The sequence below is a fragment of the Mauremys mutica genome, chromosome 9 (assembly GCF_020497125.1).
Source record: "Mauremys mutica isolate MM-2020 ecotype Southern chromosome 9, ASM2049712v1, whole genome shotgun sequence".
NCBI lineage: Eukaryota > Metazoa > Chordata > Testudines > Geoemydidae > Mauremys > Mauremys mutica.
In genome coordinates this window covers 81,814,822-81,833,468 of record NC_059080.1, presented here as the reverse complement: position 1 = coordinate 81,833,468, position 18,647 = coordinate 81,814,822, and the positions used below count along the sequence as shown (strand labels likewise).

Genomic DNA, 18,647 nt, shown 5'->3' with positions numbered 1-18,647 from the left:
TTTAGCCCTTCCTCAGGCCTTCCAATTTACCCTTGTTTCAGGGGTTCAGGCTCTGTCTCTCTCTCTCTGCTCCTCAATTCCCGCTGAGCTTTGGAGCTCTGCTGGTCCCATTCTGGCCCCTGGAGACCTTTCCCCAAGTCTTATCCTACCCCCAAGTCCCTGTGCTCTGCGGTGCATTGAAAACTCTTAAAATTATCAGCTGTAACTTTAACTTTGAGGGTGTTTTCTTGATCCTGCTTGCAAATTAAGGAGCACTGTAGGGATGTGTGTGATCTGGGCCTACCTGCTGTCAGTTTGCAACTAGCTAGCCTGGAGTAAGATGGGTTGTGCCTCTCTGGTTTAGGGAACAGCTTGCTTTGTCTCTTGGTTTTGGGGTTCTTGCGCATTAGGGTTCTGGAGTTTAAGAAAGAAAGTAGTGCTATATTGCAACTCTCCAGCACCATTATTTATGTTTTTATTGAATTCTCTGTGTGAATGCTATGAACATAACATGCTCAAACTCCTCCTTCCCTTGGAGCAAGGTCTCCACAGCCCTACTTCATTGAATCCTGCCCCAGCCAATCATCCTAGCTCTGCCACAGGACAGCCTCCATGCAGTTCCCTTTTGCCTGTAGGCTTCCTTTTAGCCCAGAGTACTTATAATTCTCAGCAGGTCACATGATGATCCTTCCCAGAGAGACCTGTTCCTAAAGATACCATACTTTGGAACAGGGTTGGCTGGCCTCAGGACTCCACTGCCCTTAAAGGGATAGATCAGCCATTTACAAACTCTTGAATGGCCACACTGAAATCAGTAGGATTTCTCATGGGGTCAGGTATTGCTCATCATGCTTAGGGGTATTAAAACCTGGTCCTTGTACTCAGATCAAGGGAAATTTGTTGTGGCTTCTTAGTGAATTGTTTTTGCTGCACTATGCAGGTTACCAGCACCAATCATATCTATTTTCTATTCTATTTCCAAGCTCTTCAGTATGGTATCTGAACACCACAGATATCTCTTGGTTTATCCCACTAATACTGATGTCCTGCAAGACTCAGGTAGCAGATAATTTCCCATCATCAATGGTAAAGAACAGCATAATTTAAAGTAGGCAAGAAATACATAAAGCATGCAATATTTAAAACATTCCTTGTGGAATTTTGGACAGTTGTACATAAGGATTGCCAACAGCTGATGTACGTGAAAAAAAGATTCTTAGCTCATCCTAATGACAGGGTTTTTTCATACATCAGGGTTCAGTTGTGAAAACCTTACTCGCATGCGTAGTCCCAGTTCATCATAAGTAACAGCTGCATAACCTGGCTTTCTGGGTCCAGTCTCTCCTCCAGTTCAGGTCTGGGGCACTGTTCTTAGCCTGCTGTACCTGTTCAGTGCCTAAAGAGAAGGCAGAGTGTGCATGTAATAACACACACACACACACACACACACACACACACACACACACACACACACACACACACACACACACACACACACACACACACTTTCTCTCTGGGGAGAGGGTAAAAAAAAGAGTCATCTGTGACAGATGTTAGTCATGGCACTTAATACCCTTTTGGAAAGTGCTCAGATATCATGGTGATGAGGATAGTATAACAACCTGAATAGAATGAAATAGAGAAGGCTTCTTTCTTTATAGCTATCTGATTCAGTAATACACTTAAGCAGATGCCTAACTTTTTTGACTATTACATTCCTGAAGTTAGGCACATGCTTATTAAGTACTTTGCTGAATGAGGGGCTAAGTACCTTTCACAAGCACTCATTGAAAAATCTTTGGTGAATCACAGGGTGACATTCCCAGACTTTTGCTAATATGTGCATTTTTTTTTTCCAGATCCTGACAGAAGAGGCCTCAAAATGTGCAAAAGGTTTATTGTACCTAGTAAACTGCTGACTAGGTTATGGGTTGCTACATCACCAGCCTCATTTGACTGAAGCACATGGTACAAGCAGAGATTTGTCTGACTGGCAGAACATATAAGCCATGCATCATCTGTTTGGGCTTGTTTTGGGACAAAAGGACCTTTCACGTGCAGGGGATCTATTCTCCTTAGATGATGCTGAGATAGAAGGAAGCCTGTCAGAAGCTCTTGAGCAAATAAAAATAATTAGTTCTTCTCCAGTAAGTAAGACATGCTCCCCCATCCTTCTGCATGAGATAATGTATCATGAAAAGAAAGGTCAGAAAACAATGACAGAATAAGCAGAACACCAAAAACATAATAAATCTAACCTTTTAAAAACCACAGAAGTCCTAAACAAAATGTCAGATTCAAAGACTTCAGCTCTTGCATTCAGTTCTCATTCTTCTGAATTTTATTTTAAGAAAAATAATTTAAACTGATCTTAGTCAAACTTCATATTAAGCGTCCATTTGTAGTGTATTGAGGGTTAATACATATTAATAAATGTTAAAGTCATGCTATGGCTATGAATGAAATAAAGAATGCATGTGCCATAGGGCAAGAACATAAATGCCATCATTTCATTTCTGACAGGATGACACCCAGATCAGCAGCCCTTCTAAATTTTGTTCTGATGGAATTGCCCCTAACAGGAGGTGTCCCTGCATTGGTTGTTTTCTCAGTTCTGTTACAGTATTCTATAAGCTTCTGAATGAGACAGAGCAGCATAAGAAATAATAGTTGACCTGGTACTCAGCACTCTTTGTGAGGGTAGCTTAAATTCCCGTATTCTGAGCCACCAGTTCACGCCTTCAAGTGTGCTCTTTGCCAGCTTATCTTCTACTCTTGTGTGGGACTCCCAGAGTGGCTGACAGATAACCTATCAGCATGGTCCAGTACTGATCTTTTGTTAATCTGACCAAAAGACAGTATTAAAACTAGCACACTGAAGAGAGTTGGATCCACAGGCTGAAGGATGGATATTGATTGGAGGACCTGAGAATGAATGGGATGTGCTCACAGACACAGTCATTCCAGGGCTATCCGTTGCTATCACGCAAAGACATGGACACTTTCTTCACCCACCCGCTCCCTGGCAACCTTGATTTTCTTTTCTCTCAATCCATTCTGTTTTTAGCTTTTCACCTTTTCTCAGTTCATCTCTTTCTTTCTCTCTCTTTTCCTCCTGCCCTTTTCTTCTAAGTTTTCTTCCACTCCTCCTCTCCTCCACCCCTCCTCTCATATGAGTAGCTTCTTTTAATTATTTGGTTACTTATTGCTTTGGTTATCTTATTATAGAGTAAACTTACCTCCCTCCCTGCCACATTGTGATGTTGCTGAATTCAGCTGCTAAAGTACTGCAGGAGTTGGTAGGAGACAGACAAAGATAAGATACTCTGAAAGCATTTTAAGAAACTATTTGTTTATCGGTTTAGATCTCTCTGACTCTTCTGTACCATGTATTCATATAGTTTAAGGTGAGAAGGGACCATTAGATCATCTAGTCTGACCTCCTGTATGTCATGGGTGACTGAATTTCACCCAGTTACCCCTTCAGTGAGTCCAATATCTCGTGTTTGACTAAAGCACAACTTGTGTTAATGCTTGGGTCAGCCCAATCCATTCATCAATTATATTTCAGAGCAGCCTTGAGCCTGAACCATTTTGCAAACCCTTAAATCCCCATAGTGACCACTTTTGATTGGAATATACAAGAGAAATTGTCAGCTGTAACAAGACCCTAATATATTGAACTAGCAAATGTACATGCACTTTTCTGGATATCATAGTGATTTTAAATGGATTATGGCAACATACCAATCTCTAACTTTCAGAACTTTTGAACACACTGTTGCTTGTGGCCACAAATGCTCTAAATCATCAATTAGGGAAATCATTGTGCAGAGACAATTCTTTCCTTGGGTCATTTCTTTGACAGCAAATTACCGTTGCACATTTTTCCAGAGCATTATTCCAATTAGTTTAGCTCTTGACTCCACTTATTCCTGGTATATTTCCACTAATGGCATATTATCAGCATTTCCAGATATCCCTCCCATCATAGTCCTCTGAAACAAAAGGACTGAATTTGCCACTGATGCTTCGTGCTAAACTGCTAACCCATGCTGTGGGTTTCTGAGGCTCTGTGGCACCTCCCCTTAGGCTGGGGGGGGTTCCGTTAGCATGGGGCAGGCTCGCCCGCCCCATTTCCTGGAAACCCAATAGATACATCCTAAAGAACAAAGGATTTCTTGTGCTTCTAAATTCCCTAAGGCTAATTCCCACTAGAGGGCAGCAGTGCTCAGTGATATACTTCATTATTGCTGTTGAGCAAGGCTTCTCACAATTTTTAAATTCAGAATTTGAGCTGTCAAGGTGTATTTATTTTTCCCATGTATGTGGGGAGACCCCTAGAGTTGCAGAGTATTCTGCTATATATCTTTCTATGGCTAAACGGCAGCTAGTGAATACAAATACAAACTTTAGTATGAATCTCTTGCTTGTTTCTGTTTCCGGCCAACACCTTGCTGGCTATCTCCATATTATTCTATTTCTGCTTTTATTAAATTTTTATCTTAAAAAATAAAGCAAACTCTTCACAAGAGGAGGAGAGATTTCCTGGAATTTCAAGGAGGAAAAGCCAAATTGCAGAATCAGATATATGTGGTAGGGTAGATCAACTGATCACCCCAATAGTTTAAAACGTACATCCAATGTGCTCATTTACACCAGTGGATTTAATTACTTTACTGGATTTAATAGAGGTACTCCAGAATTATCCTTTTGTAAATGAATGTTGAATTTAGCCCAAATTCTTAAATATTTCCGTGGCTAGCAGTTAAAAGTAACATATTTTTTGATGAATACTTAGCTTGTGTTTGGCCTCTGTGCCTTTTTGAGGTAGAATATTATAGTTTAGCATGAGGGTTAGTTGTTGTATATACTGTCGCTGAGTCTCCATTGTAGTCATTTACACTAGTGCAAAATGGATGTTTTGGTAGCATTTTGTTTCTAGTTTGCACAGATGTAAATAACTATACAACATGCAGGGAAACAGGCCTATTGAATCAATTTCTGTTCCTAGTGTAAATCTGAAATATCTCCGTTTACATCTGAGAGTCTAAATAATTGCATAATACAAGTTATTTGGACTCCTGGATGTAATTTTTTTAGAGTTGACGTTTAAATGTTTATAGTAATATACAAATAGAAAAAATATAAACCAGGGATTTCAAGACACATACATTCACATCTATTGAACAGGGAAGCCATAGCTTCAAAATGGGGGACTACAAAAATTCACAATCTTAATAATTTAATCCATATTTTTTGTAGGAGCACAAATTATTCCTTTGTGTTAAATTACAACTTGGAATAGTTAAAGACCTATTACATGATTAGAGTTTTGCTCTCAATATTCTACTCATTTATTGTATAGATTACATGAAGAAAATAGAGCGTTAAATTTAACATCTTCTGGTTCATTTTGTGGCATTCTTTAAAGGATGACACTTCATTTGCACAATACAATTTAAAAACCCGTATTTTCTTTAAAATTAGGACTACCAGACTAACGACAATGACCAGGCAGTGGTGGAAATCTGTATCACTCGAATCACCACTGCTATCAGGGAGACTGCATCCATAGAAAAACATGGAAAGGCACTTGTGGCTCTCTGGGAGTCGTGTTTAGAGCACAATCTAAAACCTTCAGGAAAAGACGAGGACACACCACATGCAAAAATTGCATCTGATATCATGAGTTGCATTTTGCAGGTAAGCCTGAATCACAAGAAATGCCCTATAACTCACAGTGTCATAGTTTAATAGCAGCTGTACTTAGTCTCTGTTGGGGTGTATTGGAGTGCTCATATTTATTGAAAAAGCCAAGAATTGGAGCTTCATGTTAAATTATACTGTTAAATGTATATGATGTACATTGAGGCCAAGTAAATGTTTTGGCAGCATTCTTATCTTTTGAAATTTCCTGTGTGGTGAATTTCTCAACCTTAATGTTGCACGAACCCTAGACGTTTGCATCTTACATAAAAATTAAAGTGTGAAGGATAGTATTGTAGCAGCAGCAGCAGCAGCAGATGGGAAAGACATTTCATTCAAAACCCATTATTTTCAAGGCACTTATGACTCTTTGAAAGAAAAGTATCATTTGGGGAAAAGGTTGAAGAGGATCCTTTACCTGATAGAAATGTTGCCTTTCAAGAGCGAGGATCCCATTTAAAGGCTCAGTTGTGATGCGGAGTTCAGATGCAATATTGGAAACTAAATATGGGCCAAATTCTGACCTTGAACACACAACTCAGATTTTGATCCTTTGTCTGCTCGGAGAATCTTTGTCCTATAAGTAGTTGTTTTTGAACAGTCATATGTTTTAACTGAAGCAGGCTCTAGAATGTTTCTCCAGTAGAGCATATAAAGTGCTGTGGGACACATTTACATAATAGTTTCTATGTAAATGGAAGGTCACTATGAAAGGTAGGTCAGTATCAATGGTGGGAAAAATTACACGCAACAGGCTGGTTGTCAACGTTCAGTTGCCTGCTTCAATGAGAACACATAGCTATGTTCAATAGTGTGAAATGTTTCTCCGCGCAGAAATAGGGTTAAAGTCAGAGCACCGTGCCCATATTTGCTAATGTATCCTGATAGTGTTTTTTCTGTTGTTTACTCATCTCCTCTGCTTTGTGAAATGTATATCACTGGGGTACCACTCTCAGGAAACCAAGATTACATATTGTTATAAATCTGCATGCTTAGTATTAGGTACTGTTTTGTTACCTCACTGTCTGCCTTTTGGTGAGCTAGCATAAGCAGGCACAAGCTACAGAATAATGAGGCAGGCATGAGTTCAGTGAGCAGAGCAGCCGTGTCTCTTTACCAGTACAGAAGGGTATAGAGGAACCTCCCCTTCTGCTGCTGGTGCCGCTGTTACCGACTGTTCTTCTTCGAGTGATTGCTCCTATGCATTCCAGTTAGGTGTGCGCGCTGCGCGTGCACGGCTCTTCGGAACATTTTTACCCTAGCAACTCCGGTGGACCGGCTGGGCGCCCCCTGGAGTGGCGCCGTCATGGCGCTGGATATATACCCCAGCCGGCCCGTCCGCTCCTCAGTTCCTTCTTACCGCCCGTGACGGCCAGTTGGAACAGTGGAGTGCTCCCTTTCCTCCACAGCCCTAGCGTTTCTCTACTCTTGAGTGTACATAGTTGTTCAGTTTACTTAGTTGTTAGTTAGTTGAATAAGTTTAGTTAGCTATAGTAGGGAATAAGGGGGGTTTACCCCTCTTCTTCCGCAACCGGTGCGGGCTCATGCCCAAGGCACTGGGGTTTAAGCCCTGTGCGACTTGCCAGCGGCACATGCCTGTCGGGGACCCGCACGACTCCTGCCTGCGCTGCCTCGGGGAAACCCACCATCCAGATAAGTGCCCTATCTGCACGGCCTTTAAGCCTAGAACAAGAAAGGAGCAGGACAGTCGTTTAAAGCAGCTCCTTATGGAGGCAACGCTCCAGCCTCCCGCAGCGACCCCGGCGGCGCCGAAGTCGTCATCGGCGTGCAGCGCACCGGCGGCACCGAGCCGCTCCGGTACCGAGGCTCCTCGACCTCTGCAACCGGCACCGGCGACCCGGCACCGTTCCCTCTTCCCAACGAGGAAACGTAAACCGGCGAAGATGGCCTCGAAGCCGCATCCTCCGGGACCAATAGCCCAGCCACCACCGATGCCTCCGGTACCGGCTGTGGTGGTGCACAGACCGTGCACGGTACCGTTGACTCTGGCGCCGCAAGGGCCGTTGAGTCCGGTACCACCCTGCTCCCCGGTGCCAACCGCGGTCGAGCTACAGCTCCCGTCCACGCCCGAGACGTTCTCGACGGCGAGAGAGCTCATCGAGCTCACAGAGGCACCGAGCCTCCGGCCCCCGGCACCGCCGGTGCGGACTGTTAAGTCAGCGGGTAAGCCGGCTATGATACGGCCTCCTTCCCCTGACGGACGGGATAGACGGCGCTCTAGGTCTCGGTCTCGATCCCGGTCCCGAAGACGGTCACCGTCACGCCGCTCCAGGTCTCGGCACCGCTCACCATCGCGGTACCGTTCGCCTTCTCGGCGCCGGTCGCAGTCCCGGTACCACTCAACATCGCGGTACCAGTCGCACTCCCGGAGACGCTCCCGGTCGCCAGCCTGTCGGCACCGCAGGAGGTCCGATTCCTGGCACCGTTCCCGGCACCGTGACTCCCGAAGCCGCTCCTGGCACCGACGGTCGAGATCCCGGTCGAGCTCCCGGCACCGGTCGAGCTCCCGGCACCGCGGCAGTCGATGGTCCCGCTCTCCATCTCGGCACCGCAATGACCGGCACCGATCCTCGGCACCGTATGGGGACGGATTGCCAGCATCGACGGCGCAGTCCGTGAGTGCCTCCGTCCCCCCCGTGGCCGTCTCGTCACTCCTCGGTCGCTTCACGGGCAGACAGCTATAGCCATCTTCAGGCTGCCCCGCAAGGACAAGTCCACGGTGCGCAGCAGTGGGGCTTTTGGGTCCCCTGGGCCCAGTACGAAGCTCAAGGGCTCCCTTGCCCCCCGCGGACCCCAGCCTCTGAACACAGGGTGCCGGAGGCCACAGTGAGCAGGCCGCCCCCATCACCACCAGGTGAGGCCCAGTCGCCTCCTGGTCCTGCGGAGCATCCGCGCTCCGAGACAGCTGCCCACCCCATAGAGGAACCACCTTCGGAGGCCGTGGTCCAAGGTCGGTCCTCTTCATCCTCGCCAGATGAGGTGGTGGCGGGAGCGTCTACGGCGGACCCTCCACCTATTGACCTGCGGGCCCACCAAGACCTTCTTTGTCGGGTGGCGAAGGCTATCGACCTCCCCGTGGCGGAGGTTGCGGAGGATGAGGACCCGGTGACTAATGTAATTGGGACTGAGGCCCCAGTGCGGGTGGCCTTACCATTCATCCGCACCATTCAAAAGAACGCCACTACCATCTGGCAGTCACCGGCGTCCGTCCCTCCCACCACTCGCGGTGTAGAAAGGAAGTACTCCGTTCCCCCCACGGGGTACGAGTATTTGTATACCCACCCTGCACCAGACTCACTCGTGGTCCAGTCGGTCAACGACAGGGAGAGACATGGCCAGCCAGCTCCAGCGCCGAAATCCAAGGAAGCTAGGCGCATGGATCTGTTGGGCCGAAAGGTCTACTCAGCGGGGGGTCTCCAGCTCCGGATCGCCAACCAGATGGCCCTCCTCGCCCGATACACCTTCGACATCATGGTGTCCCTGGCGAAATTCTCGGAGCTGATCCCGACAGCCTCACGCCAGGAATTCTCGGCCCTCCTGGAAGAGGGCAAGAAATCCTCCAGGTCCTCCATCCAGGCTGCCCTGGACTCGGCGGACTCAGGAGCCAGAACCCTGGCCTCAGGAGTGACCATGAGGCGCATCTCCTGGCTGCAGTCCTCCACCCTGCCACCAGAGGTGCAGTACACTTTACAAGACCTCCCCTTCGACACCCAGGGTCTGTTTTCGGAAAAGACGGATTCCAGAATTCAGATCCTCAAGGACGGTCGAATTGCCATTCGCACTCTGGGTATGCACACACCGGCTACCCAGCGAAGGTCATTCCGGCAGCAACCCTACCGGCCCTTTAATGAGCCCAGGTCACGTCCCTATAATAGCCGGCGACCCGGCCTGAATCGCCGTAGACCGTCGGGCAACAGGCGCAACCAGACCCAGGCGCCTTCCAAGGCCCCTCAAGGGCCCAAACAGACCTTTTGATGGGACGCCCGAGGACGGCCCATCAGACTCTGTACCGGATCCTTCCCGATTATTTTACAACCGCCTTTCCCACTTCCTTCCGGCGTGGACCCAAATAACAACGGACAACTGGGTGCTTCATACAATCCAGTCTGGTTACCGCCTTCAATTTGTTTCGACCCCTCTCACGAGCAATTCCTCCTACAAGAGGTCGAGACTCTGTTGAGCTTGGGTGCCATAGAGGAGGTGCCTCACGACATGCGGGGCAGGGGAATCTATTCCCGATATTTTCTCATCCCCAAGGCGAAAGGAGGTCTACGTCCTATACTGGACCTCCGGGAGCTCAACAGGTACCTGCTCAAGCTCAAGTTTCGCATGGTCACCCTGGGGACCATCATTCCCTCCCTGGATCCGGGAGACTGGTTTGCTGCCCTCGATATGAAGGACGCGTACTTCCATATCGCGATTTACCCTCCCCACCGACGCTACCTGCGGTTCGTAGTCAACAACGCGCACTACCAGTTTGCAGTGCTGCCATTCGGCCTGTCCACCACGCCGAGGGTCTTTACCAAGTGCATGGCAGTGGTTGCCGCAGCCCTCCGCCGTCGTCGCATACACGTCTACCCGTATCTCGACGACTGGCTGGTTCGCGGGACATCCTGACAGCTGATAAAGGACCAGATGTCAGAGATACTATCCCTATTTCGGTTCCTCGGCCTTCTCATCAATGCCGAGAAGTCCACCCTAGTTCCATCGCAGCGGGTGGAGTTCATCGGAGCGGTCCTCGACTCCACTTTGGCCAGGGCCTGCCTCCCTCGATCTCGGCACCAGATGATGGTCTCCATCATCCAGGACCTTCTCACCTTTCCCACGACAACGATTCGATCCTGCCTGCGCCTCCTCGGCCACATGGCGTCCTGTACGTTCGTCACCGAGTACGCGAGGCTCCGCCTTCGCCCCTTTCAATCTTGGCTGGCGTCGGTATACCGCCCGCACCGCGACTCGATAAACATGGTAGTCACCGTCACAAAGCCGACACTCGCTTCGCTCAGCTGGTGGCTGAACCCAGAGGTTGTGTGTGCAGGAGTCCCGTTCTGCCCTCCTCGCCCATCCGTCACCCTGACCACGGATGCCTCGGCGCTGGGATGGGGGGGGCTCACCTGGGCGACCTTCACACCCAGGGTCTCTGGTCGCCCCAAGAGCTCGCTCTTCACATCAACGTCCGGGAGCTGCGAGTGATCCGTTTGGAGTGTCACACCTTCCGCGCCCGTCTGCAAGGCAGCTGCGTGGCAGTCTTCACGGACAACACGACGGCAATGTTCTACGTGAACAAGCAGGGCGGAGCCCGCTCCTGCCTCCTCTGCACGGAAGCGATACTCCTGTGGGACTTCTGCGTGACCCACTCGATTCACCTACAAGCGTCATTTCTCCCAGGAGCGCAGAACACGCTGGCCGACCATCTCAGCAGGTTGTTCCTCGCCCACGAGTGGTCCCTTCGTCCAGATGTGGTACACACGATTTTCCAAAGGTGGGGATTTCCCCAGATAGACCTGTTCGCCTCCAAGGAGAACAGGAAGTGCTACCAGTTCTGCTCCTACCAGGGTCGCTCTCCGGGCTCCCTGTCGGACGCATTCCTTTACTCATAGACGGATCACCTCCTCTACGCCTTCCCTCCGTTCCCACTCATACACCGTGTGCTACTCAAGCTTCGGAGGGACAGGGCCCACCTAATACTCGTCGCTCCGGCCTGGCCGAGGCAGCATTGGTACACCCTGTTGCTCGAGCTCTCCGTTCGGGATCCCATTCCCCTTCCATTATGGCCGGACCTCATCACGCAGGACTTCGGCAGATTCCGCCACCTGGACCTACAGTCCCTCCATCTTACAGCTTGGTACCTGCGTGGCTGACTCACGCAGAGAGGGACTGTTCGGCGGCAGTACAGCAAGTCCTGCTTGAAAGCAGAAAGCCTTCCACTCGCTCCACCTATCTCGCAAAATGGAAGCGCTCTGCGCTCTGGTGCGACCAGCGCGGCCTTAATCCCTTCCTAGTCCCTATCTCTACAATCCTGGACTACCTCTGGTACCTTAAGGAACAAGGACTCGCGGTCTCCTCCTTGAAGGTGCACCTGGCAGCCGTGTCCGCCTTTCGTCCATCCATAGAAGGTCGATCCATCTTCTCGAACCAGATGGTTTCCCGCTTCCTTAAGGGCCTGGACCGGTTGTACCCACCGATACGACGTCCTACCCCGGCCTGGGATTTGAACCTCGTTCTGGCCAAGCTTATGGGAGCCCCCTTTGAGCCCTTGGCCACGTGCTCCCTGCTCTACCTCTCGTGGAAGACGGCTTTCCTCGTCGCTATAACGTCGGCAAGACCGGTGTCCGAGCTCCGGGCCCTCACGGTTGGTCTGCCATATACTGTCTTCCACGCAGACAAGGTGCAGCTTCGACCACACCCGGCCTTCCTCCCTAAGGTGGTGTCGGCCTTCCACCTCAACCAGGAGATCTTCCTTCCGGTCTTCTTCCTGAAGCCGCACGCCTCCCCTCGGGAGCAACAGCTTCATACCCTGGACGTCCGCAGGGCTCTCGCTTTTTATATCGAGCGGACGAAGCCCTTCCGGCGTTCGACCCAGCTGTTCGTAGCGATTGCCGATCGCCTGAAAGGCGAGCCGGTCTCCTCTCAACGGATTTCCTCCTGGGTGACGGCATGTATCCGGACATGCTACGAGCTTGCTCGCGTGCCTCCATGCCGCCTCACGGCTCACTCGACGAGAGCGCAGGCCTCGTCTGCCGCCTTCCTGGCCCATATTCCTATCCAGGACATCTGTAGAGCGGCCACCTGGTCTTCTGTCCACACCTTCGCTTCCCACTACGCGTTGGTGCAGCAATCCAGAGACGATGCAGCCTTCGGCTCAGCAGTCTTACACTCTGCCACGTCTCACTCCGACCCCACCGCCTAGGTAAGGCTTGGGAATCACCTAACTGGAATGCATAGGAGCAATCACTCGAAGAAGAAAAGATGGTTACTCACCGTAGTAACTGTTGTTCTTCGAGATGTGTTGCTCCTATCCATTCCAGACCCGCCCTCCTTCCCCACTGTCGGAGTAGCCGGCAAGAAGGAACTGAGGAGCGGACGGGCCGGCTGGGGTATATATCCAGCGCCATGACGGCGCCACTCCAGGGGGCGCCCAGCTGGCCCGCCGGAGTTGCTAGGGTAAAAATGTTCCGAAGAGCCGTGCACGTGCGGCGCGCACACCTAACTGGAATGGATAGGAGCAACACATCTCGAAGAACAACAGTTACTACGGTGAGTAACCGTCTTTTTTCCTCTCTAGGTGCAGAGGGGGGGATGAGCAGACACTCCTCTGAACAGCCTTCACTTGTGGAAGAAGTTACACACTCACACAGCCCACAAAGGGTGTATCCTAAGGAACACACTCATCCAGTCTCCATACTAACTCTGCTACAACACCTACCCCTAGCCCTGGTTGACCTGGAAAGAAAGGATCAGTAGAGGGCACCATAATGTCTAGAGAAGCGGTAAAGGAAGTAATATCCTGAGTTTGGAGTACAGGTTCAGGACAGAACCAGAGGTGTTGTATGAGTTGGAGCAGCAGGTTGGATGCAGCATCCTGGGAGCAGGTTATGGAGAGAGAGCCTGGGAGCAGGCAGCCTGAGAGTTGGCACTAACAAGCTGAGAGCCAGGCAGGAAGCAGACTATTAGTCAAAGGAGGCCAGCAGCAGGGGGAACATACATGAGCAGCAGCTGCCTGCAGCAGGAGTACAGCACGTGGAGGGAAGAGGGCACTGTGTAGGAGGCCCCAATAAGACAGAAGAACTGAGTGAGCTCTGGTAGGTGGTGGAATCTGCAACCAGGGTTTAATTGCCCCTAGGAGGGATAGGCTGGAGGGAGTAGCCTAGGTATTAGCCCTGATGAACCCTATGGAACAGCTGCTTTTTCACCTCTCTGTGACCCCTTGGGCTGAATTATGAATTGTTGGGCTGACCTGGACATCCAACTGCTGTAGCCATTATTTGTGCTAACCCTGGTAAAATAATCCTCAATGGTTCATTCAAAATGGGAGACTATTAATGGGGACCCATCAACGACCGTAATCTGTACAGCCTGGGTATGTTCCTCGCTGGGGAGAGAAATTGCAGTAAAAATGAGGAAGCTGAAGCAGGCTGGAATGGAATAAAGAAACTGAAATTCACTGAGAGCCCATTACAGGAGAGGGAAGTGGAGTTTTCTGAGAAGTTTATGGTTTTATGGGTACCTCCTATATGTGTAGTTTTCCTCGGCTGGCCCATGCTGAATCTTCCCAGCACACTATTGTTTCCATGGCCAGTCAGTCTTCCCTTTTTGGTCTGAGTCACCCACTTCCCCCAGCACTGACGTGTCAGCTCTACATACGGCATTTCATTGCTAAGATCCCTTTGTATAGTTCCCTTATTATTTCCAATTTGCCTTCTGCATTGACCAACTGGCAGCAACGTGCCAGGTTTGACTGAGACTTGCTCTTTAAATGAACTTCTCTACATCTGCCCAGCAAATGCTGGTTGTTGGCAATGACGTATGTTCAGGTGTGTGTCACTCAGTCTTTCCCTGTAGTAGCTGAAGCAACAGTACTAAAAGCCTCGGCATGTTACTGTCTGCTCCAGTTTACTGCTCAAATAGTTGCCACAAGGTCCTCAATATGACATGTTGTCCTTAAAACTTCTTGAGATTCATCATCTAGTTTGGCTCTTGGTTGGAAGTGTTGAAAGTCCAAAAGAAACAAAAAAAAAAGTTAAAGAAAAAATAACCCCAAATCTGAATTCACTTCAATGAAATAGCAATTTACAATTATCCATATGACCAGGTCTGTTCTTTTCAGTTCCCAAACTCTGGGAACAGTGCCAAATAAATATGCACAATGAAAAAAGAAAAAAAATCTAACTGAAGCTCAGATTGATGTTGATCTTGTCCAGGAATTTAATTCCTGAGATCAGCAGAACAAGTCTCCATTGTCTTAACTCCTGCTTATTATTATAACATTGTCAAAATAAAGCATTGCTTATTTCCTAGATGAATTGTATTTGTTAGCATTAAATTCAATTAGTTCAGAGTACACACCGTAAGGGCCTGACTAAAAACCCACTGAAGTGAATGGAAAGACACCTATTGACTTCAATGAGTTTTGGATTCGACCTTTAGTTAATGTTAATATATTTACTGGGACACTTCCCCACTAATAAATGATGATCAAATCCGATTGTTCTCTTTCTGTAGATAGTTCAGACATTTATGATAGATGACAATGCATGTTTGAAAGTCTGTGATGCGCCAAAGTTCACCATGGTCATAGGGCGGGGTGGGCAAACTTTTTGGCCTGAGGGCCACATCTGGGAATAGAAATTGTATGGTGGGCAATGAATGCTCACAAAATTGGGGTTGGGGTATGGGAGGGGGTGAGGGCTCTGGTTGGGGGTGCAGGCTCCAGGGTTGGGTCAAAAATGAGGAGTTCAGGGTGCGGGAGGGGGCTCTGGGCTGGGATGGAGGAGTTGAGGGCTCTGGCTGGGGGTGCGGGCTCTGGGGTGGGGCTGGGGATGAGGAGTTTGGGATGTAGGGGGGTGATCCGGGCTGGGACTGAGGGATTTGCAGGGCAGGAGGGAGATCAGGGCAGGGGGCTGGGGTGCAGGGAGAGGGTCAGGGGTGCAGGCTCCAGGCAGCACTTACCTCAAGCAGCTCCTGGAAGCAGCAGCATGTCCCTTCTCTGGCTTCTACGCAGATGCACGGCCAGGTGACTCTGCACACTGCCCCATCCACAGGCACCGCTCCTGCAGCTCCCATTGGCTGTGGTTTCTGGCCAATGGGAGCTGCGGGGGTCGTGGTTGGGACAGGTGCAGTGTGCAGAGTGGAGCTTTCTGGATGCCCCTGCGCAAAGGAGCCGGAGAGGGGCCATGCTGCTGCTTCCGGGAGCTGTATGGGGCGGCCCCCAATCCTGCTCCCCAGCTGGAGCACCAGAGTGGGGCAAGCCCCAGAACCTGCTCCCCAGTGGGAGCTCAAGGGCTGGATTAAAATGGCTGGTGGGCTGGATCTGGCCCATGGGCCATAGTTAGCCCACCCATCATAGGGCATTATGCAAGCCACCCTCCATGTGTTTGCTGTATTCTTTTTTTTTATGTAAAAAAATCACTCAGAATAAATTAAAAATAAATCAAACCTGAGAACTTCTACAAATAAATTTGCTGCTCTTAGAATCACAGCTACATCATGTGTTAACTTTACAGAAGAAAGAACAATTTGAGTTTTTATACAATCCATGAGGGACAGTTGGAAAAGTAATGAATATCTCACACCCGGGTTGAATGTTACATGTTCTGTTGATATTAGCAGCAGTTAGGTCCCCAAGGTTTGCAAACTTTGCTACATTATATTATTGAAATCTGTTTTTCATTGTCACCTGCATATTTTCGTAAGTGAACAGTCATGTACAGATATTTATTAGGGGCAGCTGAAACCTTACTCTGTGCTTCCATTTGAATTAATACATTTTCTCTGACAGCTAAGCATTTTATCATCCTTATTATAGAGAGCTTCCCCTTCTGTTCTGTTTTCATAAAAGAGCTGCCTACATCCCAACCAAAGAGCCAGATCATATCTGAAGTGAATGGTGTTGTGGGGGTGGGGATGGGTGTATAACTTGAAGGCAGAATTTGACAAAAGCCTGTCCCAGTCATAAGGAATTATGTGGATTTAAATATGTTGCTGTATAAAAACTCCATTAGTTTTAAGGACCTTTCTCAGTATACACACTCTTTTGGCCAGATGCTGATGGCTCCAAAGGGTTGTCCCGGAACCTGGGGATGCTGGAACAACATAGATGCCCTGACCACAGTCTTTTCCCCCTGGCCACAACTCTTACAAAAAAGGGGCAGTGTAGGAGTTGCTATGACACTCCATACTGCCTGAAGACTCCCCTAGCATAGGGAATCCTCATGTGGCCAGTTAAGCCTGGCTGAGGGCTGTTTTGCAGCACTTGAGCAACACAAAGAAGACTTAACAAACTAGGGAATATGCTTCACTGGGCCCAATCCTGTTCCCATTGGTGCTATCAGCAAAGGGCCAATTGACTTCACTGGAAGCAGAAATGGGCCAAATGGAATTATGTACATGGAACCACAATATTTTTTTTCTGTTCATATCTATACTTTTTCACTCAAAGCTGCTCCAGACTGAATCGTAGTCAAATTTCTTTGGAGTGTATTTCTTTTTGTTGTGCTATTGTGCTTGCATAAGAGTTTAGCACGGTGGGGCCCTGATCACTTGTTGTGGTTCCTAGACGCTAGCAAAACTAACAACACATAATTAATAATAATTTCAAAGACAGTCATGTACTACAGTGTCAGAAAGATGTTCAAATGTGAAGGGAGTTTAGAGAAAAGCCACAAAAATTAGAGGATGAAGGAATAATCAAGGGAAGAGTAAAAGAAATTATGACTCAATTCAGTCCTCAGTTACTTGGACACAAGTCCGATTGACTTCAGTGAGAGTTTATGTATGTGTACTCGAATGGAAAACATAATTTGACAGTAGATGTGTATAGGTTGGCTAAACATTTATCATAGGCTGTCCTTGGGGTTTCCAAACATTAAAAGATTGTTATATCTCTTGTTAGGATCAAATTCTAGGTACACGTGCAACCCATAGTGACTTCATTTGAAGTTGTGTGCACTTTTTGGAAGACAGAGTTTGGCCTTAAGGGAGAAATAGTACACTTGAAATATTTGTAGATGGTTTTTAACATCATGGATTGGAGCTATTTGTGAAGAGACCGGGGGAGAGTACAAAGAAATTGTATGGAATTATAAAAGGAAAACAGTCAAATTATCAGAAAATAATTCCAGCTGGTAAACTGATTAAATGAAATCTGTGGAACAGTCTCTCAAGCCCACCTGTCAAGTGTCCTTCATTTCAAGGGACGTCATTCCAAACCCAAAGTTATCTATGCCCCCCACTTTCCCCACACAAATTTGTACCCTTTTATTTTTATTGTTGAAAATTACTTACATCAAAAATAAAGACTCATGAAACTGGGGTTGCAGAAAGAGTCATTTACACATAAGGAATAAATCCCACAGCATTTTTGGTCTCCTGCAGGAATAATTTTTGTATATCCCTGATTTTGGGGCTTTGCCACATATTGCCACCCACATTTCTGGCTTGCCAGGTTGACAAGCATGCACCTAAAGGAACAGCTGGAAGCACCATTGCTTGGGGAAAAAAACAAGACAATATAATGGACTGTAAATAACAATCCTGCGTTGGCAGAGGGTTGGAGGAGAGGGACCTAATAGGTCTTCGCTCTAATTCTGTTGTTCTTTGATTAGTGAGAATATTAACCATGATATTCTTATTGATGAATGCCCTGCAATGCCAATAATGTTCTTTAGCTCATTTGTGTTTTTTGAATATAATCTGAGTCCTCTCTAAAGCAATGTTCTCCTCTGAGTGCTTCCAAAACAAGAGATCCAGACTGCAAGCTCCATCATTCTAGTGTAAATCAGCTCCACGTGACTCTGACTCTGGGTTTATATCAGCATAAATGATAGCAGAACTGGACCCAGATTGTAAATATATACATTGTTTCACAACTGGACATTATAGCATTGGATGCTTACATTTTGAGGAATTTAGGATTTGTCACTTCATGCTGTCCTTGTCTGTACGGAGGATTAGCCTTGAATTTAGCAGTTGGTGTCCAGAACCTAGTGCAGTTGCACCAGAGCAAACCCCTTGTACAGATAAGTCACGATTTGCACTGTTGAAGACTTACCCCTGCTTGAAATCAGGGTAATCTGCATCCCCACAAATTGCAGCTTTCCTTGTTTGCATGAACACAGCTGCACTGATTACTGGCTACTGACTGATGAAATTGGGGCTAATTCCCAGTATAGACAAGGCTACAGTGTACAATGAAAGAATTGAGGTGATATGCCAGTGAC

General features: G+C 48.0%; 1 protein-coding gene across 6 annotated transcripts in view; it reads left to right on the top strand.

The window, feature by feature from the left end:
* Positions 1-18,647, top strand: part of VEPH1 (ventricular zone expressed PH domain containing 1) — a 189,783-nt gene that overhangs the window by 34,876 nt on the left and 136,260 nt on the right. For all 6 annotated transcript variants that reach the window (XM_045029716.1, XM_045029712.1, XM_045029713.1 and 3 more), the window contains 2 exons: positions 1,839-2,126; positions 5,470-5,685. In XM_045029716.1, coding sequence (XP_044885651.1) covers positions 1,989-2,126; positions 5,470-5,685 — 354 coding nt within the window. In that variant the 5' untranslated portion in view covers positions 1,839-1,988. The remainder of the gene's footprint in view (positions 1-1,838; positions 2,127-5,469; positions 5,686-18,647) is intronic.